Here is a 26,695-nt window from a genome sequence, read left to right as displayed (position 1 = left end):
CTTGTTGCAGAGCACAGGCTCTACGTGCCCAGGCTTCAGTAGTTGTGGCACGTGGGCTCAGTAGTTGTGGCTCACGGGCTCTAGAGCGCAGGCTCAGTAGTTGTGGTGCACGGGCTTAGTTGCTCCGTGGCATGTGGGATCTTCCCGGACCAGGGCTCGAACCCGTGTCCCCTGCACTGGCAGGCGGATTCCTAACCACTGCGCCACCAGGGAAGCCCCAGGCTTTCTACTTTTAATGACAAATTTTTTTATTTTTGAATGTTTCCCAGTTCTGGTTGTTTTTTTCCCATTGTGCTTTTTGATTGTTACTTCTGAAGTGTTTGTGCTCCCTCAAAAGAGGTAATTAAAAGTATAACTTACACTATGATGCATATATGGACAAAAAATGGAAATGTTTCTTATTAAAGGGTGGGAATCTTATTATTTTGGGTATTTTTCTAAATCTGTTATCATTGTAATGCTAATGTCCAATAATTTTTAGAAAATATAAGAGCAGTATAGGAATACAAAATTTTGGTTATTAAAACTCTCTTTAGTTAAACCTTGGGCCTTAAATAAAGAAAGGGCATGGCTTCTGACTTTGGCTGTCATACTTGTTTATATGCACATCCTGTGCATGTACTTTACCTGTCTGTGTTTATCCTTTATTTGTAAAATAATTCCAACCTCACCACTCACACGATTGGTGTGAGAATCCTGAGAGAATGTGCTAGAAAACACTTGTCAACATTTGAAGTCATATATAAAAATGAAGTCCTATTAATACAAACCCTTTCAGTCTTTCTTCTATGAGTTTTAGTTCTTCACCTCTAGATTCTGATTCTTCTTCCAATTGCTTGACCAGGCTTTCAACTTGTTCCTCCTTTTGCTGTAATTTATCTAGCTCATCCAGTGCTTGCTTTAATTCTCCCTCAAAGAGATTCCTCTCTTTAACCATTTCCTCTTGAAAAGAACATAGCTTCTGTTGAAGACTAGAAGATAATTCCTGCATCCAAATAGAAAACCATCAAAATAATTTGAAAGCTTTGGAAAATTTAATAAATAATTAAATTAAATTGAATGATTTGTGAGGTTTTACTAAGGGCAAAAAAGAAGTACAGATGATGAAGTATGGACACTAAATTCAAGAGCCTCCAGGAAACTGGAAAAATAGAGAGATATCATATTTATTTTATCATGGATTATATCCTACACTTTGTTAACATTATGGTAAATGCTATTTCAGTCTTTTTTCCTACGCAACACACACACACACACACACACACTTAGAAAACCAAAATCATATTCTACAACTGACTTTTATCATTTTTCTCATATGATTTATATAAAAAGAGTACTATGATTTCAATGTTATATAAAATATTTTAATGTTATATAAGATGAGTAAATATGAATAAATAAATACAAATAAATCTCTTGTGAAAAAATTCTAACATTACAAGTAAAATGAAAATTGCCTACTCGTATTCTAACCTTAGTTTTCCCATTCCAGAGATAACCACTAGTTTGGTATTCTATGCCTTATGGTCTTTTTCTATATATTTATATACTTAAAGTGTAAATGATATATACTGTGTATGTAAAGGTCATTTAAAATATCATAAAAATAGTAGTTGAGATCTTTTCAAGTCAATATGTACAGATCTACTTAATTCCTTTGTTGTTGCAGATTGCCCAACGATACAATATTTCATGTGCATGTGAATGCCTGCTTGCCCAACTCTCACCAATGTGTCATATTAGTAAATGTTTTAATATGTGCCAATCTTGTAAGTGACAAAAACAAATTATTTCTATTTCTTGGATTACTACTAAGGTAGAGCATCTTCTCGTGTTTACAGACTACCTGAATTTCTTTTTTTTTTTAATTTTTAAAACTTTTTGGCTGCACCATGCAGCTTGTGTGATCCTAGTTCCCCGACCAGGGATGAAACCTGGGCCCCCTGCACTGGAAGCATGGAGTCCTAATCACTGGACCGCCAGGGAAGTCCTGAAGCTGTCTGAATTTCTACTTCTAAGAATTATCTATTTCCATCCTATGCTTATTTTTTTTTTTTTTAGTGAATTGTCTTTTTTTCCTCATTGATATGTAAAGTGTTCTTTATGTAATCTGCATTTTAAAAAACTGTCAGTTTCCTTTCTTGTCTAATTAGACACTCTTTTACCATAGAACTGTAAATGCCTATGTAGTGATCTAACACAAGAATGTGCTGAAAAATTTTTTAAAACAATTTCCTTATTTTGCTTCAACTGTTGCTTGAATTTTTTCACATTATGAATAACGCTGTGGTGAACAGCAGTTAAATATGTGGCATAGGCACGATTATTTCCTCAGGATAAGATTCTAGAAGTAGAATTGCTGGATCAAAGGACGTATACAATTTAAAGGTTTTCTGATACACAGGGAAATGTATTACCTAAAAGAAGCACTAGCGTTTTAAAATATTGTAAACTACCTTCTCTTGTTGCAGAAGTGAATCAATTTGCAATACTTTTTGTTGTAGCTCTTCATGTTCTTGTTGTTCAAGAACAGACCTCTCTTTTAAGTTTCGTATCTCAGAGTTTAGATTTTCATCCTGTTCTCTGTTCCTATTGATGAGGTCTTCTAGAAAAGGGAAAACATTAACAATGCTGTAATTAGATACTAATATTAACTTTGAGAAACCCAGATTCCCATAATATTCCACTATACTGCTTTGTAGCATGTTACAGAGATCAAGTATTTCCAAAGGGGGGAAAAATAACTCTGAAGTTGGTATGATTACTATATATAAAATAGTATGTATATTATATAATAAACCCCCCAAACCTAGTTCTATGTATCTACCAATTTTAAATGGCCACCCAATGGGGAAGTCAAGAACTGCACAACCATATATATTTCAATCAAGACAAGAAATATATTGAAATAAACAGATAACAAATATCATAAAAGACAAAAATTCCCAAACATAGAACAAAATTTTTGTTGTTTATATAATTATTTTAGAAAGTTGTTATAACATAGCAGTACTTTTAAAAAATATCATCGGTAGTACTTATCTAAAGAAAGTAGTACTATAAACAGTGGAATACCTTTTTCTTTTTCAAGCAGCTGGCATTTAGCATTCATGTCTTCTACTTGTTTAGACAATATAGCAACATTTTCCTCCAGAGACTGCTTAAGGCTTAAAACTTCATGATTCTTCTCTTTCAGATTTTCTTCTAACTGGGCAATATCTAGCTTGTATTTTTCCACTTGATCTGATGCACAACTGCATTAAAACAAATTATGTTGAAGAGCACATCTATTTAAGCATAGGGAACATTAAATGAAAAGAGATGAAAATGATGCATTCATCACAGTTCAACAAAATAAAGTCCAATTTAAAACTACTCTTCATATTACCTTATTTCTTCGATGTATTCTAAAAGTTTTTCTGTTTCAGATTTTTCATCAATCTTTTCTTTCTCTATTGAAATACTAAAAAAAAATTGCACATATTAATATACACAATAATCACGCATAATGCTTACTCTGTACCAGATACTGTTATCTCAGGTAGGCTGACTCCGGAGTCCAAACTCCTAACCATTCACTTATGTGACCCCTCAAGTTGACAATTTAATATATGCAAATAGGAGGCTCAAGTTTTTTATTTTTAAGTAAGAAAGCTTTCAAAATATATTCTGACAAAAGGGTTATGATGATGAGAGTCATCCTCTGCAACATTCCAAGTGTAACAGAAATCATCTTTTCTGTAGCTTTCCTAGCTTCCCCACCCCCCACACATACAAAATAACATTTTGTGTGCCACAAAGCCTTTGTTCCAGGCTGCCTTATATTCAGTTACTTATGTGTTTACCTCCTCCAAACACCACAATTTGAGAAACGGGCAAGCGACAAACAGACACCTTACAAAAGGATATATACGAATGGTCAATAAGCACATAAAAAGATGCTCGACATTAATAACAACAAATTAAAATCACAAATGAGGGACTTCCCTGGTGGTGCAGTGGTTAAGAATCCACCTGCCAATGCAGGGGACATGGGTTCGAGCCCTGGTCTGGGAAGATCCCACATGCCACGGAGCAACTAAGCCCATGCGTCACAACTACTGAGCTCACGCGCCACAACTACTGAAGCCCGTGTGCCTAGAGCCTGTGCTCTGCAACAGAGAAGCCACCGCAATGAGAAGCCCGTGCACTGCTATGAAGAGTAGCCCCCGCTCACCACAACTAGAGAAAAGCCTACACACAGCAACGAAGACCCAATGCAGCTAAGAATAAATAAAATAAATAAATTAAAATAAATAAATAAAATCACAAATGAGATACTACTTCACATCCACTAGAAAGGCCGAAATCAAATAGATGACAACATCAAATGTTGATGAAGATATGGAACAGATGAAACTATCACACATTGTTAGGTGGGAGTGTAAAACAGCAAAACCACTTTGAGTGTTTTAAAAAATGTTATATGTATACAACCCTATGACACAGAAATTCCACTCCTAGATATTTACTCAGAAAAATAAAAGCCTGTGTCTACAAAAAGGCATATATAGTTGACTTATTGATAATAGTCAAAAACTGGAAACCCAAGTATTGATCAATAGGAGAATAATAAAAAAATGGAGGTATATTCATATAATGGAATACTACTCAGAAATGAAAGGAGCAAATTATAATACACCCAACAGTACGGCTGAATCTCAAAAAAATTATCTTAAACAAAAGAAGCCACATATACACACATATGCATGCATGTGGTAATAAATGTCCCCAAAAAGGGCAAACTAATTTATGATGATAGAAGTCAGAAAGTGGTTGCAGGGGTACGGGGGCAGGAACAGGGGAGCAGGAAGGAGCACGAAGGAACTTTCTGAGGGGATGGCCACACTGTCTACCTTATTTGGGTGGTGGTTATACAGGTGTATACAATTGTCAAAAGTCACTAAACTGAATACTTATGATCTGTGCATTTTACTGTATACGAATTACAGCTGAGTAATAAAAAAAAGGCTAGGATTGTGCATTCATCACAGCTCCCTATACCAATACTTCTCAGTTTTGGTCTCACTACAACCTCCGTAAGATTATGTTGTTAGAAAGACCATGAGTCTTTCCTCATTATTGATATAGAAGATGTACAAAAGTAATACATTCATACATCTTTCAGCATAAAATGTTTGGGAATGATTAGGGCTCAACTGTCACTTAGGAAGAGAAATAGGGCAAGTAGAGGCAGGCAATGAGGTAAGTATGAAGGGAAGGTTAAAATCTCAGTAAACAATAACTAGCCGAGAAAGGTAAATCAAAAATTGGTTACACACACACACAAACACACACACACACACAAATTGGTTATACAAAGGAATCTCTTTCCTTTTAGTCACTCACATCTTCCCCTCAAGTTGTGCTATTTTCTCCTGAGACTCTTCGAGATTCTTCTGGGTAACCTGCAGCTTCACCTCCATGCCTTCTTGTTTAGCCATCATGCTCTACACAACAGAAATATCTGTTTTAGGAAATGAGAACTTGTTCAGATCCCCCACTCCAGACACAGCAAACTTACCAAAGGTATCACTCACCCTCATCTTTATTTCTCTTTTGTTTCTAAGTTTCATCAACTCAAGGCTTAGAATTCTCAAATTCTTCTGGTTACTATCATCAGAAAACTAAGTACAACGAACATAAAAAATCGAGAAATATTTTCTATTAAGTCCTGTAAAAAAATCACTTAAATATTGATTATCTAGTATTGGGACTATTATTTGCCTACAACATACTCTGGTAGAGAAAAGAGCCAGGATTACTGGTTTTACACTACTACTGTTCTTGTCTCTCCTTTTCCTTCATGTGACTTTCTGGTCTACTTTTGAAATCAGCTTCAGTGGTCATTTATCTGTATATGCTAGAAAGTCCACTGTGTGGCTCTAAAACAAGCTTCTTGGAGAGAATTTCGTAAAGTGTGTTTGCTTAACAAAATGCATCTGCATTGTTTGGTCTACTTTGAAATATGCAGACTATAGGGTCCATCGCAGGCCTAAAAAAATCAGAATCTCCCTGAGTGGGGCCTAGGGATCTGCTCCCTTCCCCGTGCTTAATTCTTATGCATTCTTACTCCCTTTGTAATCAAAGAGCCCAGCACATGACAGGCCCTGAATAAATGACTCTTATTAAGCTGAAGAGTGATTTACAGCTTCCTTCTACATCTATAAAAAAGCAAGACGACCATGTTAAGTCCTTTAAGATCATTAGTATATTAATATTGATAAATACATTTTATCTATTGAACACATTTAGTCCACACAATTATTCATTTCCCACTATATTTCCAAAAGGATTTGAGATGGAAGCTTGCTATTATGCTATTATTTATTTCAGAGAAAGATCTTTAAAGATACTTCTAGATGTAAATTCTGCAACATTTATTAGTGGCCTTATTTATTGGGGGTGACTTTGAAGAAGGTAAGTGTCAGACATTAAAACAAAAAGTAAACTTTTCTGTTTATAACCTCTTATGTGCCAGGCACCAAAATAAAAAAGATGCAATAATAATTCCTACTGGGAGCAGCTTAATATTTAAAGTACATTTAGTGAAGGAAAATGACTAAACTAGGCCTAAAATTCCCAAACAGCTATATGAGAAAAAAAACATGTTTATTATTTATTCAATTGTAAATATTATCAAGAGGTTCAAATACCTTAGATTTTAGTAGCTCATTAGTCCTGGTTAATTCAATAAGCTGTTTTTCCAGTGAAGCATTACTTGCAGAGAGAGATGTTTTTTCCCTGACGGCAGCATTTAGCTTTGCTTCCATCTTCTCCAACTCAGCTTCCAGATCCTGGATCCGCTTGTCTTGAGCACCACGTTCCTGCACAAGAACACGAATCTGGACAGAAACAAGGTGATGAATGAATAATTCACTGATTACTGCCAACATAATCACTAAATGCTACTGATAATCAAAATATTAAAGTTCTAGACAAACTTCTGATTGTGACATGATGCTCTTAGATATTCTTAGCTGTTAAGCAATCATATTTATTTTATGACACATCTTGAAAAACTGTAAGCATTTTAAGAACAGAGGATTTGAATTGTCATAAACTTCTAGGTGTAATTAAACTGTTTATTCACTTTTAAGGTATTTCTACCTATAAAAAGTCTTCTTTACTCTAGTTCTAATTATAGGAAGTCAAATTATAGCTTGAAATGCTAAATATCTTTTTCATTTCTGGGAAAGCAGAACTGGGCTTCTGAGTAGGATATGGTAGGCATCAGCAAGCCATCATTCCTGCTGCAATTACTAGGTAAAAACCAAAACCTAAATCAAAAACACATACTTGTCAACAAAAAATGTGGAAGCCAGAAGACAATGAAATGTTTAAAAATGTATGCAGAAAATCTGCCAATCAAAAATTCTATTCCCAATGAAAATATCCTTTAAAAATATGAAGGTGACATACAGATGTTTTCAGAGGGGAAAAAAAAAGGCTGAGAGTATTTGTCAACAGTAGAACTGCATAAGGAATTCTAAAGGAAGCTCTTCAGGCTGAAGGAAAGTGATCCCAGGTGTTTGTAAGATATGCACTTTAAGGACATAGATTGACAATAAAGGGATCGGAAAAGATTTACCATGTAAACATTAAACAAAAGAAAGCTGGTATGGCTATGTTAATATCATACAAAGTAGACTTTAAGGCAAAAAATATTACTAGGAATAAAGAATTTTACAGGTAAAAGATTATTTCAAGAGGAAGACATAATCTTAAATTTGTTGTGCACAACAAAGTAACATCATAACTTCAAGATATACAAAGCAAAAACTGACAGAATTAAAAAGATAAATAGACTAATCCCCAGAGCTACAAATTTAAAAATACCTTTCTCAGTAACTGATAGAGTAAGCAGGCAAAAATATCAGTAGAGATAAAGATCTGAAGAAAACTGTTAAACAACTTGAACTAATTGTCATATATAGACCACTATAACCAACAAGTGCATGTACATTCTTTTCTAGTTCACATAAAACATTTACCCAAATAGACTATTAGCTGGGTATAAAAGTATCAAGAAAGCACAGCTGCATTAAATCACATGAAAAGTATTTTCTGCCCTCATTGGCTTTGTATTCATGCTAATCTCAGTATTCTAAGCCAATTCCTTTAACTAAAAATATATCAAGCACCACTTATATATACAGCTGTGAACTAGATGCTAGGGACTGAACGAGCTTTAAGATTCCCTACTATAAGATTCTTTATGCCTACATTATTGGTTTAAAACCAATGTTGATAGCACAACATAAAACAGAAAAAAGGATGCTGAGATTATCTGCATCACACTTTTTTCAGTTAAAGAAACTTAAGCTCCAAAAAAGGACCGTAAACTCAAAAGACCAAGCAGATAATATAAATAAGAGAGCCAGGCGAGGACTGACTGAGCAAATGTGGGGTGTAAAGAAGGCAACGGATGCGGAAACTGTGCTATCAGATCTTCTAATTTTGCAAGAGAAGTCAGAAATCTGAATTTGTTTTGCATGATATTTTACTTTTAAATATTGATAATTAATTCAAATTAATCAAACAAACAACAAATACTGTGAGGCTTAAATTAAATAGAGCTGTATTTGTCAAAAATTTCTATTCTAAAAGATTAAGTAACTGATACAAATTACCAGTTCTAATCCTGGCACTGCCACTCACTCACCAGCTATCTCATAGAGACTCGGAGACACTCAGTTATTATATATCTAAGTATTAACTCCTACATCATAGGCATGTATCCTCAATAAAATGATAGCCAATATTACTAAAATAAATACAAAAAGGATCAGAGCAACAAGGGCAGAGATTTGCAAAGTTATTTTGACATATTCTGGATCTTAAGCCAACATTTAACTGTAATCAATAGTAAGTTTTAATACGTCAAAAGAATATGTCTAGGGGACTTCCCTGGCGGTCCAGTGGTTAAGACTCCACGATTCCAATGCAGGGGGCACAGGTTTGATCCCTGGTTGGGGAACTAAGATCCCACATGCTGTGTGGTGTGGCCAAAAAATATAAATAAATAAATAAGTAGAAAATTCTTATTAAAAAAAAGAATATGTCTACTAGAAAGAGTTGCTCAGTAATGGAAACACAGAAAAAAGACTGCCAGAAAAGCAAAGCTGGCAGTGATCAGCCTTGCCCTGCTTAGGGAAGTAGGCAGGTTTTTTAGGTCAGCTTTGCTCAATAGAGATTTCTGCTATGATGGAAATGCACTGTGCAGTATGGTAGCCACTTATCACAAGTGCCTACTGAGCAGGTGAAATGTGACTAGTGGAACTGAAGAACTGAATTCTTAATTTTATTTAAATAGAGATGTGGTAAATGGCTACTATATTGGATAGTACAGGCAGTAGGTCATTTTATCCTTGAGGAAGGCATATACCTACAGTGCAGAGATGCAGTAAGTTAGCACAACTCCATCACAATTCAAATAACCTGCTAGGATTTCATGCTCACCAAGTTTTCTAGCTAGTTACTGTCTTAACACATAGATTACTATATAGGAAGAGTGTATGCTATGAGTAAAGGTTAATATTTGATCCATGTATAGTTGTAATAAACTAACGTATTGATTTTAGTTATCCGTTTTTCATGAAGTAGATTATCTTGAATCTACCCCTTAGTATGCTAACAAATTGCATACCACATTGACAACCACGCTCTAAAATATGGTATCCAAGCCAAGGATTGGTTACCCTGTAGGTACTGGCCTGGATGGTACATATGCCTCACTATATGACTCCTCAAATAGCAACAGAATCCTTGTCTCTTAATTATGTGTAACTCTTTTTCCATTATACTGCACTTACTTTTCAGTAAGTTGAAAGTACTGCTTACCTCTTTTTCCAACATCTTCAAATCTTTTTCATTCTTTTGAGATTCTTTCTATTTGAAAATCAAAGAACAGAGACAATCAAATTTAAGTGCCACAAATACCATAGCCAAATTTGATTTTTAGGTACCAGAAAAGACTAAGGGTTCCAAACATTTCACTGACTCTATAAAATATTTTGTAGGTGACTTACCTAGCAAATGAAGGAAAAGCTTCTTCAAATCTTAAAATATTTCAGGCTTGAACATTTTTTACCCCAATAGATGAGGCTTTTGCTAACAAGTCCACTGAAAAGAACAGGTCCTCTTTTCTAATGTTAAACAGCAATACATTTTAAATACTTAAGTATGCTATCTCAGAAAAAAAAAAAGACACTTAAAAAGAGAAATCAGGGCTTCCCTGGTGGCGCAGTGGTTGAGAGTCCGCCTGCTGATGCAGGGGACACAGGTTCGTGCCCCGGTCCGGGAAGATCCCACATGCCGCGGAGCGGCTGGGCCTGTGAGCCATGGCCGCTGAGCCTGCGTGTCCGGAGCCTGTGCCCCGCAACAGGAGAGGCCACAACAGTGAGAGGCCCGCATACCGCAAAAAAAAAAAAAAAAAAATCAACTTAAACTTAGATCCCAAATATGAAAAAAAACTACAAGTGCAAAAACATAAAGAAAAACTGAAATAATACAAACTGATTCTAATCTACTCATTGCCTTTATTCTCAATAAGATGTATTTTGACGTATCTTTTTATATCCAATAGCCTTTCTGAGATAATGGGCCAAAACAGAATATCTATCTTTTCCATCTAAAGATGGAAGAAAAGTCATAAACACCTTGAACAAAATGTGTTTCATATATTTCTAATTTGGGGAAGGGCCACCAGTCTCATGTTTATTAATTTCACGCCTGATAGCATTTTCTATCAAGGAAGGCCTATTACGTAGGAGTTTTACACAAACTTGTTTGTAATTTAGTTTTAAATTTCAGAACTGTTTCTCCAAGAAATTCAAGTCAAGAAATTTACATCAATTTCCAAGAAAAGGGTATCTGTATCAGTGCTGCCCATAAAAATATAATGCAAGCTATGTACATATTTTTAAATTTTCTAGGAGCCATATTTAAAAGGTAAAATTTTTAATAATACATTTTACTTTAACCAAGATATCAAAAATATTATTTCAACATGTCATTAGTATAAAATTATTAACAAGATATTTTATATTTTTGGTACTAGGTCTTCAAAATTTGCTGTATATTTTACACTTACAGCACGTCTCAATTCAGATGCTAAATTTTCATTAGAAATAGCTATCTATATTTAGATTTCACAGAATATACAGATGAAAAAGTAGATTCACAGACCCAAGTTATTCCAAAAACATTTAAGTTTTATAACAACAGAATCGAGTATAAGTTTTTAACTACCCATTAATTAAAATTAAATAATACTAAAAATTCAATTCTTCACTTTCAAGTGCTCAGTAGCCACACGTGGCTGATCACTTCCATGTTGGACAACAGCTCTTTTTTTATAGAACAAGAGACTTAGGTAATCGCCAAGTTAATGAACAAGAATAAGCTTAACTTATAGCTTTGATTTCCCAACTCTGAATCTTTTCACATTAAAATAACAAGTTGTGCAAATCCTTAAGGAAGAACAACTTGCCTTATGAACTAATGGAAACCGTAATAGTAGGCTATTGCACAAGCTATAACATGAAGTTATTAAGAATTTAATCTCCTACCACTCCTTGGCAGTTTCTGAGTACTAGACCTCTTATAGGCATTAGAATGGTTTTTCCTTTTTGTTCGCCAATATTTACTCTTCCGCCAAAACAAATAAACAAACAAAACCAGAACAACTCAAATTATGGTAACTAACAAATCAAAGCATTGCATAATCTTTAAAGGCTTATAAGCATTATAAAACTTACCCAGCTATAGAAATGACTGAGAAGTGGAGACCATTTTGTAACTTTGAACTAAGGGCACATTTAAACACAATATATTTAGTAATGACACAGGCAGGTATGTAAAGCTTGCTGGAGTTCCAATGATAATGTTTTACTAATTTACAGATTTACCAATAACCTTAATTTATACACTTAACCCATTCTAGTCAAATACAGTACCTTTCAGAAATATTTTCATATTACAGTTTATAAACCAGCTAGAATATAAGAGCTCCTTACCTTTAATCCCAAAGTCTTAACTTTTCTTGCTGAAGCAGGCAAGGTAGTATCTTTGTCAACATTAAGATTTTGTTGAGATTCTGCTATAAAACAAATTGTACAGATCATGGTTTGTGCTTACATATTTGAACCACAGACAAAACACAATTCCCAAATTTTTATAGCAATATAGTTATTCTTTTCTTGATTGTACATTTTCAAATAATTAGTTGCACAATATTTTTTACACATCTCTTTCCTAATTTTCCTAATATTCTTTCTAATATTCTCCAACAGAGAGTTAAAGTAACTGAAAAGGAAAACTACATATCTATGGCATCTTGCTTAATTTTCCTGGTTATACAACAGTGTAATGATGAAAGTGTTATTCTGAAGTTGACCCTTTTGTAAATCTATCAATTAAGAAAAATTAAATATAGGTGTAGCTTCACATTTTTAGAAATACTACAGCATCTTTAAATTTAAATACTGTTTTCTTAACTTCAAAATTTACAAGATCATATAACCATTATTTTATTTTGGGATCAATTACCTTTTTGTTTTTTAAACCTTTGTGACTTCCGAAAGGATACTGGTCCTTTTAATACCTCTGAAGTTTTAACATCATAAGCACCTGGAGATGGTGCACATCCTAGAGGAAACATAAAATATTAAAATCTCATCTAATGTGACTTATGATCTTAAGTTAAAAACATGTCTTACAAATATTATATGATATTTATATGTGGAATCTAAAAATTAACACAAATGAATCTATATGCAAAGCAGACACAGACTCACAGACATGGGAAACAAACTTATGGATACCAAAAGGGAGCAAGGGGGGAGGGACAAATTAAGTGTATGGGATTAACACATACAAACTACTACACATAAAACAGATAAGCAACAAGGATCTCCTGTGTAGCACAGGGAATTATATTCAATGTCTTATAATAACCTATAATAGAAAATAATCTGAAAAAAATATAATTGAATCACTTTGCTGTACACCTGAAACTAACACAATATTTTAAATCAATTATACTTCAGTTAAAAAAAAGTCATAGTAAAGTAATATAAATGTAAAAATACTATTAATAAATTGCTTCTTTTTCTAATTAAAAAAAATGATATAAATGAACTTATTTACAAAACAGAAACAGACTCACAGATTTCGAAAACAAAGTTATGGTTACCAAAAGGGAAACATGGGGAGGAGGGATAAATTAGGAGCTTGGGATTAACATATACACACATACATATCTATATAAAATAGATAACCAACAAGACCTACTGTATAGCACATGGAACTCTGCTCAATATTCTGTAATAACCTATATGGGAAAAGAATCTAAAAAAGAATGAATATATGTGTATGTATAACTGAATCACTATGCTGTACACCTGAAACTAACACAACATTGTAAATCAACTATGCTCCAATAAAATTTTTAAAAAAGTTTCCTTTATTTTCAAATGTAAAAATGGCACCCATTTGGTATTAGGCTTCTCTGTGAAGAATAATAAATATCATTATCTTCCCAAATGACCTTTACTTCAATTGGGTCAAAGGAACACAGACAACCGTGCAAAACAACAGACAGTTTTGGGATGAAAATTGTGTCAGAACAAGCAATACAGCTTTGTTATTAAGGATTGAATATAAGAAATAAAATATTTGGAATCAACTCTACTCAGAGAGATTCACTGAGGTAACCATCAGCAGATTTTAGAAATGAAGCTACTAAAAATGTCTAGCCCTCAAGATTTAGCTTGGAATAAAAATTTAGTGACGATCCATCTCTGTCTAGTATCAATACACCAGAAAATTTATAAAGCCATGTTATGCAAAGTACAAACTACTACGCTAGACTATATTTCTATGTTTCAGCAATTTATACTGTATAACCTCATGTAACTGGAGTCCCAAATCGAAGGCATTTCAGAGGGCTTATGCAAAGCTGACTTGAGATCCGGCTCTTACTTACTTTAGATCTCAGCCTGGAGGTCACCTCTTCCAGTTTTCTCCAAATCCCCAAATCAAGCTAGAAACCTCCATTCCACAGCAGCCTACGCATATTGTTACTATCACAGAACTTCTTGCAGTTTTGTAATGGGTTATAATAAGGTACTTATCCATCTCCCACCTTAGACAAAACTGCTTGAAGTTAGGGACAGTCTCAATCATGTCCCTTTCCTCAGTATTTAGCTCAGGGTTGAGTCTGGCAGTGTGGCAAAGAAAACAGAAAGTTACTTGGGATGTGGGATTGGGAATAGAGTTTTGTATAGTAATCAGCTAGATCGATGTTCAAATCCAGCTTTGCCTGCCAATCAATAGATAATACTATATGCCAGGTACTTTGCAGTCATAGGGAGAAGATGATAAATAAGAACATTATACTCTCTCCTTTTCCAGTCTAGCTTTAAGACCCCTGGAAAGTTATTTCTATTTGAGACTGATTCTTCATTCACAAAACAGTATCTACCTCATACTTTTGTTGTTAGGATTTCTGGAGTAATACGAGAAATCACTACAGTGACACACACACACACACACACACACACACACACACACACACAGCATCAAATAGATGGTAACTTATTACTCTTGAAACTGTGAGCCTGAAATTTTGTGTAATTGGCAAAAGCAGTTTAATCTATTATAAAGCAAGCAAACAAACAAATCTCCTTAAAAGACACACTGCTGACAGAACTTAGAGTAGGTTCTTTGAATGTCTGGAAAATTATATGGTTCTTGAGTCTTCTAATTAAAAAATATGCTTGTGCTGATCCATTTGCTCCCTTGGCCTTCCTTTGTGAGCAGAGGTCTTTTCCATTTGCATTTTAGCTAATAGAAATTAAGGTGTAATGAGTGACTGTTAAAAGTGTACATTATAAAGGATAAATCATGAGCTTTGATATTAAGCTCTGTCACTTACAGGCTGCTCAGTAGAGTTACAAAACCCCTTAGTGTCCTTAGCTGTAAAATGAGGACAATATCAGTACCTGCCTCACCTGGCTGTTGGCAAGAATAAACCAGATCTAGTAGAGAAGACCTTAGCATAGTCCCTGCATCCAGTTAGTAGCCACTAAATGATGAATGCCTTACCAACCACATGGAAGGCTTCATGGTTATTGTGCTTTTGCATCGCAGTGGTTAGGAGCACAGGATGGGTTCGTGGAGGCCTGGTTTCAAGCCCCAGTTCTGACAGTTTCGATTGTGTAACATTTAGCAAATAGTCTCCATCTCTTTATCAATAAAATAATGAACAATAGGGGTTTGGGGGAATTAAAATAGAATAATCTATGTAAAGACTTAGTGTGGTGCCTGGGGTACTGTCAAAATTAGCTCCCATTACTTCATCTATAGTGTTTTCACTAAGTGCTACTGCCATAATTTTACACCCATAAACTGCCTTTACCAACCTTCCTTCTTTTACGCCTGAATGGGATATCCAAAAGAAATCCACAAGTTCAAACCAAAAGCAATAGTAAATAAATAAATAAATATATATTTTTAACAGTGAGGCCTTCGGACTTGACCAACAAACAGCTATCAATGCTTCCTAATTCCTATTCCCTTCCCTCTGCTTTAGTTTCTCCACAGCACTGTTTATTGGCTGCATTCTCCAATTGAATGTAAGCTTCATGGAGCAGGGATTTTGCTTCGCTCGCTGTTGTAACCTTATCATTCTGAATAGTGCTTGGCACGTAGTAAAACCTTAGCATGTGTTTCAGGAAAATGAATCAATTAAGTGAGCCCCATCCCAGCCCTAAAAATCGCCTTCTATTTGCCTCTGATGAAGGGAATCAAGAGGGGCAAGGGGCGTGAGAGCATCTCCTGTCCCCCAGATCCTTTCCCCGTACGCACCAGAAGGGTCATTGAATCGTTTCAGGGGCGCCTTAGAAAAAGACATGCTGACGACCCGCTGCACAAAACCGAAGGTTTCTAGGGTGCTCCTCGGCAACTTCCTGCGGCTTGTTAGGCCCTATTCGCTTCAAATTCAAATCTCCCCGCTTATTCCCCGCCCACCCAACTTTAACCAATCGGAAAGCCAAGGCCTTGGACACACCAATCCAGGACGGGAACATCCATAGAGCATGCGTACTCGGTTCTAGCAGGGTCCAATTAGGTGATCTGTTTAGGCTACCATCCAATAGGAGACTATTACTGTCTCCTCTCGCCCCGCCCCCTCCCCACGGGCCCAACCCCTACTGGCGTTACTCAATTTTAACTAAGCACCAGCAGCATTTGCGCAAGCGCAGTTCACATCAAAGAATTTTCAGTCGCTTTTGAAGTCATGTTGGTGGCAGTGTAATGAATTCTGACTTTACTGGTTCCAGCTGTCTCCCGTCGTTCCTTGGATGTAAACTTTTCCGGATTTCAGTTCGTTAAACCTGGGTCCTGCCAACGTCCTAAATGGCCCCTGAAAGGGAAAAACGAACACGAGCGGAGACTTCAGGTTACATTCCTGCGCATGTGTAGTGACCCGAGCGGAGAGGCCGGGGCGTGGCCCGAACGCGGATATTCCGTGCGTGCGCTCAGCTCTCTCGGTGCCACCGCGGCCGAGAGGCGACTGGAGTATGTCAGCCCCGTTTGAGGAGCGCAGTGGGGTGGTTCCGTGCGCAACACCGTGGGGTCAGTGGTACCAGACCTTGGAGGAGGTGTTCATTGAAGTTCAGGTGCCGCCAGGCACTCGCGCCCAGGATATTCAGTGCGGCCTGCAGAGCCGGCATGTGGCGCTGGCCGTGGGGGGCCGCGACATACTCAAGGTAGCGGCAGGTTGGGGCTTGTGCTCAGTTTCTTCCCGGCGCCCTCAAATCTCTGAGTGCTAGAGTTCATAGTTTCCTTGGAAAGACTGGTCTGCGGAGACCCCACCCTCAGGGCCAGTCCTGAGTTGAGGTGGGAATTTGAGTACGCCACTTTTCCTGGCTTTGTTTCTAAGACAAATGAAGCTGTTTTGTTCCTCCGCGGGTCTTCAGCTGAGAACCGCTTAACTAGATCGTTGAAGGAACAAATACTTATGGTACCTATACTTTCTTCTAGGCACTGATCTCGGTGCTAGTAGGACAGCGGTGAGCGAACCAGATAATGTTCCCGCACTCAAGAGAGGTTATGCTCTTGTAGGGAGTCATAATTAAACTAATAAATATTTAGGCAGTTATAGGAAAATAAAGATGAAAATAAAGGATAAAGACGTCAGGACGAGGATTCGAAGGTGATGTCAGGTGATTTATTTTCTCATCTGAAATTAGAAAAATTCTCGTTTGTGGAGTGGTTAAGCGGTGTCAAGAGGTTGTGAAGAAAATAATATCCCTTTTATTCTCATCAGTACCCTTTGGATCTGGTACCCATTTTTTCCTTGTTAAAATTTATAGTTAAATTCAGTTAAGTTGAAGTTAGATTTCTTTCGCAGATTAGATGCCCAAGATATTTGATGGCAGTGTTGTGTAATGGTCAAGGGATACTACTTGGTAAGATACCTGGCTTTGTCATTTTTCCAGTTTTGTAACCTTGGGCAAGAGATTATTCATTGTTTAAGCCTTCATCCACAAAGTGGGGTAATTATAGTACCTTTCTCAGGATTGTTTTCAGCATAGCATGGTGAGTGAAGAGCTTGGAGTAAGTAGTGACTGGTATGTAATAAGCTCACACTACGTGTTAGTTATTATTATTTTATAGGAAAGTGTTTTGAGTGCCTCAGAGCAAAGGAAGATTCATGTGAAAGACATTGATTTATGTCAGCTTGGATCTTGATGACCTTTCTGAATAGTTGTGCAATTTTGTGGGGTTTACTGAACGGTGATTTAATAGTACACTTCAAATTTACTTTAGTAAATTCAGTTAATTTGCAGTAGCTTAGGGAATTTAGCAATAACTCTTAACTCTAGGATTTTAGACAAGTAGGATTTTTTTCCACTGGTATTGACATGAAAAGAATGTGTTTTCTTTTTTTAATGTGACATTTTAATTTCATTTCCTACAACAAATCAAAATGGATTTTAGCAGATGCATTCTCTTTTAAACTTATATTTTGCTTAGTTCTTTCTTAAAACGAGTTTCTGAAAAATCAGTGACACCTCATCTGACCTCAGATGTACAGTATGTGCTTTAAAATTTTTTTAATGCTACATTGCCCTACAAAGAGATTGAACCAGTTTTATTTTTTTATTTATTTTATTTTATTTTTCTTAACATCTTTATTGCCGTATAATTGCTTTACAATGGTGTGTTAGTTTCTGCTTTATAACAAAGTGAGTCAGCTACACATATACATATATCCTCATATCTCCTCCCTCTTGCGGCCCCGCCCCACCCTCCTTATCCCACCCCTCTAGGTGGTCACAAAGCACTGAGCTGATCTCCCTGTGCTGTGCGGCTGCTTCCCACTAGCTGTCTATTTTACGTTTGGTAGTTTATATATGTCCATGCCACTCTCTCACTTCGTCCCAGCTTACCCTTCCCCCTCCCTATGTCCTCAGGTCCATTCTCTATGTCTGTACCTTTATTCCTGTCCTGTCCCTAGGTTCCTCGGAACCATTTTTTTTTTTTTTTAAGATTCCATATATATGTGTTAGCATACGGTATTTGTTTTTCTTTTTCTGCCTTACTTCACTCTGTATGACAGACTCTAGGTCCATCCACTTCACTACAAGTAACTCAATTTTGTTTCTTTTTATGGCTGAGTAATATTCCATTGTATATATGTGCCACACCTTCTTTATCCATTCGTCAACGGACACTTAGGTTGCTTCCATATCCTGGCTATTGTAAATAGAGCTGCAGTGGACACTGTGGTACATGACTCTTTTTGAATTACAGTTTTCTCAGGGTATATGCCCAGTAGTGGGACTGCTGGGTTGTATGGTAGTTCTGTTTTTAGTTTTTTAAAAGTTTGTTTTAAAAGACATCATTTCTTCTTAATATCCACAGGAGAGCTCTTCTTGTAGTTTATTATAGTTGGTAAAGTTAAAGCATTTCAGATATTAACTTCACATTTGGCCAGTCAGTGATCAGTAGTATTTCTTCATCTGCTAAAAATTAAGGAGCCCTGATCTTTCTGTAGAGAGCCCTGTGTTCTTTGTCGTAGTATATATTCCGTAGTGTAAACTAGGTTCTGCTTCACTCGCTAGGAGGGAACTTAGGGTTGAGCACCTATCAGTGTGTTGAAATGGTATAAAATTTGATCTCCCTACTCTAAACAAATTAAGTAATTATATGTGGATTAGATGGGAAGTAAGGTAAGTCTTAAATCATGAAAACTTTATGAAAATTAATGGAATTTCTTTATTTTTAGTACTCATGTGTTTATTTTTCAGGGCAAACTCTTTGATTCTACAATAGCTGATGAGGGAACGTGGACTCTGGGTAAGGGTAATCTATTATATTTCTTAGAATCTTTTTAAAAATTAATTTTGTCTTGGAAATTAGTATGTTTCTCCCTGCTGTAGATTTGCAGCTTTGGAAGATATAGTAAAATAAATGTATTGAAAACAATTGTATGTCAAGATTCCGTAATGATTTTGAAAATACAAATTAATGATTAACTCTGATTTCTTTGTGATTTTTGTTTGTTTGTTTAGAGGATAGAAAAATGGTCCGTATTGTTCTTACAAAGACAAAGAGAGATGCGGCAAATTGTTGGACTTCTCTTCTAGAATCTGGATATGCAGCTGATCCTTGGGTGCAAGACCAAATGCAAAGAAAACTTACATTAGAGAGATTCCAGAAAGAAGTAAGTCAGTTGAATGTATGAATATGTATAGTTAAACATCTTAAACTCATAGAATAATTATTATTTGAAATTAAAACTCAAATGTGGTTTTAAAAAATTACTAAAATTCTTCAAAGAAATTTTTTAAGTTAAATGGTTAGAAAAATGACTGGCCTTTCTATATATGGATTTGCATGCCTCAACTAAGAAGTCTTCATGCCACAACTAAGAGCCTGCATGCCGCAACAAAGATGCCGAGTGCTGCAACTAAGACCCAGTGCAGCCAAAAAAAAAAAAAACAATGTCTTCAGTCTCTTTCCCTACTAGTACATACAGATAAAATTCATTACTTTTAACTGCTTTAGAGTGTTCCCTAGTTTGAGTGTATCGTTATTATTTAGCTGTTTCCTCTTTGGTGAGATTTAGATTTCTCTGTTTGTGTCTATTTCAAACAGTTTGTATTTTCATCTCTGAAAATATTCAAATTTTCCTTTAAGATATATATATGGGAGAATTATTACTGGATCAAACCACTGTTAAAGTTTTGATGGATAATTTCATCTATATGATAGTGATTCCCAAACGTATGTCTCTGGCCTGGACTTTTCTCCTGAATGTTGGACTTGCATATCCAGCTGCCTATTTAACATCTTCACTTTTCTGTCTAATAGACATGTCAAACTCAACATGTCCAATGTGAACTCCCTAATTTCCCTCCCGCATTTGTCCTACCTATGGCCTTCTCATCTCACATGATGGAAACTGGTTCAGATAAAAAAAAATCTGGGGAATCATCCTCCATTCCTCTCTCTCTCACACCCTCTCCAATTGTCGGGAAACCTTACTGGCATGGCCTTCTAGATATATTCAGGATTTGACCACTCATCACCACCAACTCTACTACCACTCTCACCTGGACCACCTCTAACGTCTTGCCTGGGTTACTCTAATGACCTCTTAATTGTTCTCTTTACCTCTACCCTTGCCAAGCTACCATCTTCTGAAAATAGTTAGAGCAGTCCTTTTAAAATGCATGTCAGATTATATGACTTCTCAGAACTCTTTCACTCAAGTAGAAGACAAAGTCTTTTATAAGGCCCTAATTGGTCTGGTCCTCCATGGTGTCTCTGACCTCCTCTCCTACTACTGCCCCCCTCATGCATTCTGCTCTAGCCATACTGGCCTTTTTGCTTTTCATTAAACATGCCTGGCCTTTTGACTGCAGTGGTCTTCTCCCAAAGCTTAGCTAATTTCTTTACTGTTTTCAAGTCATTTCTCAATGAAGCATACTTTGATCATTCTATTTAAATACTCTAATCTCCTCATTTTCCTTACTTGCCTTACTTTTCTTCTTTTTTTTTTAATCCTATACTATAGCACTTAGGAACTTTTAACACTAGATCATGGAGTTGGCAGACTATGGCCACTGGTCAGATCCAGCCCACTGTCTGTTTTTGAAGCAAAGTTTTACTGGAACACAGCTATGCTTATTTGTTTGTGTATTGTCTTTCATATAGTCACAGCAGAATTAAGTAGTTATGACAGAGACTATATGACCTTCAAAGCCTAAAGTATTTACTACCTGGCTCTTTACAGAAAAGCTTGCTGACCCCTGCTCTAGGTAATTTAGGGTTTATTATTTGTCTCCTCCTGTTAGAATGTAATCTCCACCAGAACATGGATCTTTGTCTATTTTGTTCATTCTTAAATTCCACATGCCTCTCATGGTGTCTTCTAAACAGTAGGAACTCAATAGATGTTTGTTGAATAAATGAAATGCCTCTAAAAATACTGAAGGCTGAGGTAGTACTTACTTACTCCATAAGATTGTCATGAGGACTGAGTATTTTAAAATATATATAGCTCTTAGAACCCTGCCTGGCATGTAATAAGCTCTCAAAAAATGCTAGTTATTAAAAATCTGTTTATATACTGATGGTAAAGTATATGTTTGCCCATACACTTGTCAACATTGTAATATGCATATTGATCTTCTAAATATTTGTAAATATGAAAGTTGAGAAAGTACCTCATAGTTTTAGGTTCCACTTTGGTGATTACAGTGAGGTTTGATATCTTTTCACACGTTTATTGTCCATTTAGATTTCCTTTTTTGTCAATTGCTGGTTTATATCTTTTTACCATTTTCCTTTTGGGTTACTTATATTTTTCCTTATAAGTTTTATAATGTTTTTTTTTTCGTATTTTTCAGAATCCTGGTTTTGACTTCAGTGGAGCAGAAATCTCAGGAAACTACACTAAAGGTGGACCAGATTTCTCAAATCTTGAGAAATAACTGCCATCTTCTTGCTGCATTTTGTGGATCCTAGCAGATTTGCCAACTTAATGAAACGAACAGATTATGTGGTGGAAGAAAAATGGGAATGTCTGCAGTTAACAAATTGCAAAATATATTTAAATATGGTTCTAAAAATTGCATTCAAATATGAGTTACATAGGAAACATCTTAAATACTGTAGGAACTATTCTGTTGATATACGGTAACTTTTTTTTTGGACTTGTTTTTGCTCAGCATGAAGTTTTATATGCTGCATTTTACTAATTTCATATTTAACCTGTATTTTTAATACAAAAATCTTTAGGGTATAGATCATGTGAAATGACAGGGTACCATCAGGGAAAATTAAGTTTCTCTTTCAATAAGTGTGATGCAGGAATAATGTTCAATAAACTTTTCTAAATAGGAATTGTGTACCCCTTTGTCTAAGTGTACCAGTTCATACAAGGAAAATGTATTACTGGAAAAAACTTTTCAGAAAGGAGAAAACAATCCACAGATATATTCTAAGTTAATTTTAAGAGTTACTGAAAATTTCTGAATTCCTTGAGAGATGCCTTTAAGTTAAGAAATTGAAAAATAGTTAAAAACCTATCAATAAGAATAGATTAGTGCAAAAGAGAATTGGTGAAGTGAATATGGTTATTGGGTGAATCCTTTGTTAGTGACAAAAACAAATTATAGTCAATGGTTATAAGTCAGTGACATTTTGATCTCCAGTTATCCACACATATAGGTAAGAATTGTCTTGAAGTTTTACTTCATCCTTTTTATGTCCTTTCTAATTTTAAATATTTTAAAGAGTCTTAAATGTATTGAAAAGTTAAAGTAAAGAACACAGAATTGTTTTCTTCCTGACTCTTCAGGTTTGTGTGTAAGTTGATAACTTGATTCCCCATCACCTCTGAGTACCTAAGTGTGTATTTCCTTCGAAGGACATGCTGCTACATAGCTACAATACAATCATTAAAATCAGGAAAGTAGCATTGACACATTATGACCACCTAATCCTTGGACCTTCATTCCATTCAAGTTTACTTATTATCCCAGTAATGTTCTTTATAGCAAAGGGGTCCAGTCACAATCATGCCTTGCCTTTATTTTATTTTTTTTGCCGTGCCACATGGCTTGTGGGATCTTAGTTCCCTGACCAGGGATTGAACTTGGGCTGCCGTCAGTGAAAATGTGCTAGGTCCTAACCACTGGACTGCTAGGGAATTCCCCATGCCTTGCCTTTAATATCAGTGTCTTTAGTTTGCTTCAGACTGGAACAAGTCTTCATTTTAACCTTGACTCTTACAGCCTTGGCTCTTTTGAAGATTACAGGCTAGTTTTGTACACCTCTGTCATTGTGAATTTTGTTTGATATTTCTTCATGATTAGAATCAGGTTATGAATCTTTGACAGGACTGTTGCAGGAGTGATGCTGTGTTCTTTCTGTATCCTAAGTTATTGGTTTCAATTTGTCCTTTTTCTGATAGTGTTTACTGTTGGCCTGCCATATGTGTGGGTTTCAGATTCTCAGATTCAACCAACCAAGGATAGAAAATAGTAAAAAAAAAAAAAAAAAAATCCAGAAACTTCCAGAAAGCAAAACTTGAATTTGCCTTGCAACAGGCAACTAGTTACATGGCACTTATGTTGTTTACAACTATTTACATAGCATTTACATTGTATTAGGTATTATAAGTAATCTAGAGATGATTTAAAGTATTGTGGGATGGATGTGGGTAGGTTATATGCAAATACTGTGTCATACTATTGAGCATCTGGATTTTGGTGTCCGAGGGGGATGCTGGAACCAATACCCTGTGGATACTGAGGGACGACTGTACTTAGATCACTGATTAAGTGGTGTCTGTCAGTCTTCTCCACTACAAAGCTATTCTTTTCATGTTTTTTGTGTGATGTAGTTTCAAAAGTACCACCTTGTTTCTCATCAAACTTTAAATTTATCTATATATACTCATGATTTCCACTTTATTCATTGGGTTAAAATCTATTATTCCCATTACTTTGATCCTCAAATTTTTTTCTGGATTCGGCCAGTGGAAGGTCATTGTAGGTGGCTTCTATGCCCTTTTGACATGTCCCCATCATTATTTGAGCAACTTCTTATTCTCTGGCATAAGATATACCAGACTTATTATTGCTTTCCCTACCCTAGCACAAGAATCAGCCATTTTTCCCAGGAGCCCTGGTTCTCTAGTGAAGAATGGTGTTTAAAAGCCAGGTTCTATGTGTTAGTGAGTAGTTGCTGTTGGTGTGTGTTTATTATGCATACATTTACATCTATATTTTTATATTTATGTATATATTGAAAACCATGAGTTCACACTTAAACTTTCATTTCTGATCCCATGGGGTTCAGTTTTGCTCTCTCCCTTTGTATAGAACTCCTTTCAACAGTGAGATACCTGATCCCTATTATCCTTAATATAGTTGGTTCATTATTCTAGGTCATCTTCCCATGCGAATACCTTTCTCACTGCTCAGGCTCCAAAACCCTATGCCAAGCAGAGATAACCCGCCTCACCTACTTGGATCCTAATGCCCCACTCTGGGCCACTGCAGCCCAACCACACCCTTCGGCAAGATACCTATGATGTTCATTTTACCCAATAACTTTAGGAATGAGTTGTTGGGGAAGAGGCGTTTTTCCTTTAATTGGCTTATCTATGTGACATTAAAATATTTTAATATTTTGAATAAACATAAAGTCAACTTTTTTAGTTTGTAGTTTTGTGAATTTTAACTTATGTAAAGATATGTGTAAACACCTCCAAAATCAGGAAATTGACCAGTTCAGTCAGCCTAAAAACTCCTTCATGCTTTCTCTTTATAGTTACACCCTACTCCTAGCCTCAAACCCTGGAGTCCACTGATTTAGTCTCTGCCTCAGTATTTTTTTTTCAAGATCTTCATTTAAATAGAATCATATATAATCTTTTAAAAACATAGCGTTGAGATAATTCACATACCATACATTTTACTGATTTAAAGTGTATAATTCAGTGGTTTTTAGGATAGTCACATTAAGTTCAACCATCACCATCATCAACTTTAATTTTCATCACCTCAGAAAAAAACCCCCACCAAATCCATACTTTTTAACTATCACCCCACCCAACCACGCACAGACACCCAACCCCCTGAAGCAACCAATAATTTATGTTCCATCACGTAGATTTCTCTGTTCTGGATATTTCACGTACCTGGAATCATAGTGTGGTCTTTTGTTTCTGGTTTCTTTGACTTAGCATAATGTTTTAGAAGTTCATCCACGTTCTAGTATGTGTCAGTGCTTCATTCTTTTTGGCTGGCTAAATAATGCTCCATTTATGACTACCACATATTTATCCATTTGCCAGTTGATGGACATCTGGGAAGTTTCCACCTTTTGGCTACTGTGAATAATTCTGCTATAAACATTCAAATACAAATTTTTGTGTGCATCTGTATTTTCATTTCTTACCTAGGAGTGGAATTTCAAGTTTTATGGAAACTGTTTAATTATTTGAGGAACTGCTAGATTGTTTTGCAAAGTGGCTACACCATTTTACATTCCCATCAGCAGTATATGAGAGTTCCAGTTTCTCCACATCTTTGCTAACATGTGTTATGTGACTTTTGGATCCTAGCTATCCTGGTGAATATGGAATTGTATCACATTGTGGTTTTGATTTACATTTCTCTGATCGCTAATTATGTTGAGCATCTTTTCTTGTACTTATTGACCATTTGTGTATCTTCCTTGGAGAAATGTCTATTCAGATCCTTTGCCCATTTTTTAATGGGTTATCTGCCTTTTTATTATTGAGACGTGAGAGTTCTTTATATATTCTGCACAAAAGTCCTTTATCAGATATGTGATTTGCATATATTTTCTCCTTTTATATGTTTTTTCACTTTCTTGATGGTGACTTTTGAAGCATGAATGTTAATTTTGATGAAGTTTAATTCATCATGCTTTTGGTGTCACGTCTAAGAATTTTGTTATCCCAGGTTATGAGGACTTTTTTCCAATGTTTTCTTCTAAAAGTTTTATAATTTTATCTTTTACATTTATATCTGTGACCTATTTTATTTTTTGTAAGAGCTGTGAAATATAGGTTGTTTATTTTTCTGCATATGGATGTCTAGTTTCAAAATCATTTGTTGGAAAGGGTATTCATTCTCCATTAAATTGTTTTTGCACTTTTCTCAAAAATCAATTGCTATTTATATGGGTCTGTTTTTGGTCTCAGTATTCTGTTCCATTGATCTGTGTGTCTTTCCCTTCACCAATACCACACTGCCTTGACAATTGTAGCTTTAAAGCAAGTCTTAAAATTGGGTAGCGTGATACCTTCAACTTAATTCTTCAGAATTGTTTTGGCTGTATTTTCTTTGCTTTTCCGTGTGAAGTTTAGAATCAGCTAGTCTGTATAACAAAAAGTCCTGTTGGAGTTTCCACTGGAATAGCATGTCTTCTGATCCATGAACATGGGGCATCTTCATTTAGCACCTCTTTGATATAGATCATCAGCATTTATGGTTTTCAGCTTATAGAACCTGTACATCTGTTGTTAGATTTATTCCTAAGTGTTCATTTTCTGGAGCTGTTGTAAATGATTTTTTATTTGGTTGTTGGTATTTTT

General features: G+C 35.7%; 2 protein-coding genes across 2 annotated transcripts in view; one reads left to right on the top strand and one right to left on the bottom strand.

The window, feature by feature from the left end:
* Positions 1–16,020, bottom strand: part of HMMR (hyaluronan mediated motility receptor) — a 36,310-nt gene extending 20,290 nt beyond the window's left edge. Inside the window, exons 1-11 of the mRNA XM_029216834.1 lie at positions 15,913–16,020; positions 12,592–12,690; positions 12,060–12,142; positions 9,883–9,930; positions 6,696–6,884; positions 5,580–5,666; positions 5,389–5,489; positions 3,389–3,463; positions 3,076–3,254; positions 2,457–2,605; positions 771–985 (exon numbers count right to left, since the gene is read on the bottom strand). Of these exons, the coding sequence (XP_029072667.1) occupies positions 771–985; positions 2,457–2,605; positions 3,076–3,254; positions 3,389–3,463; positions 5,389–5,489; positions 5,580–5,666; positions 6,696–6,884; positions 9,883–9,930; positions 12,060–12,142; positions 12,592–12,690; positions 15,913–15,958 (1,271 nt within the window). The 5' untranslated portion in view covers positions 15,959–16,020. The remainder of the gene's footprint in view (positions 1–770; positions 986–2,456; positions 2,606–3,075; positions 3,255–3,388; positions 3,464–5,388; positions 5,490–5,579; positions 5,667–6,695; positions 6,885–9,882; positions 9,931–12,059; positions 12,143–12,591; positions 12,691–15,912) is intronic.
* A 391-nt stretch (positions 16,021–16,411) lies between these two features.
* NUDCD2 (NudC domain containing 2) lies at positions 16,412–22,903 on the top strand. Its single transcript, XM_029215761.1, has 4 exons — positions 16,412–16,814; positions 19,362–19,410; positions 19,626–19,777; positions 21,969–22,903. Exons 1-4 carry the CDS (start codon positions 16,626–16,628, stop codon positions 22,050–22,052), a joined length of 474 nt encoding a protein of 157 aa, XP_029071594.1. The 5' UTR covers positions 16,412–16,625; the 3' UTR covers positions 22,053–22,903.
* Positions 22,904–26,695: the final 3,792 nt, after the last annotated feature.

This window comes from Monodon monoceros, unplaced genomic scaffold, assembly GCF_005190385.1.
Source record: "Monodon monoceros isolate NGI ecotype Baffin Bay Population unplaced genomic scaffold, NGI_Narwhal_1 Super_Scaffold_12, whole genome shotgun sequence".
NCBI classification, from domain to species: Eukaryota; Metazoa; Chordata; class Mammalia; order Artiodactyla; family Monodontidae; genus Monodon; species Monodon monoceros.
Note: the sequence above shows the minus strand (reverse complement) of the source record. Positions and strands in the feature narration are given on the sequence as shown.

Excerpts from the sequence above, each read along its gene's own strand:
- NUDCD2 (XM_029215761.1), top strand. The coding sequence starts at position 16,626 with ATGTCAGCCCCGTTTGAGGAGCGCAGTGGGGTGGTTCCGTGCGCAACA. Across the intron at positions 16,815-19,361 it reads GGGGCCGCGACATACTCAAG|GGCAAACTCTTTGATTCTAC; the intron begins GTAGCGGCAGGT and ends TTTATTTTTCAG. Across the intron at positions 19,411-19,625 it reads TGAGGGAACGTGGACTCTGG|AGGATAGAAAAATGGTCCGT; the intron begins GTAAGGGTAATC and ends TTGTTTGTTTAG.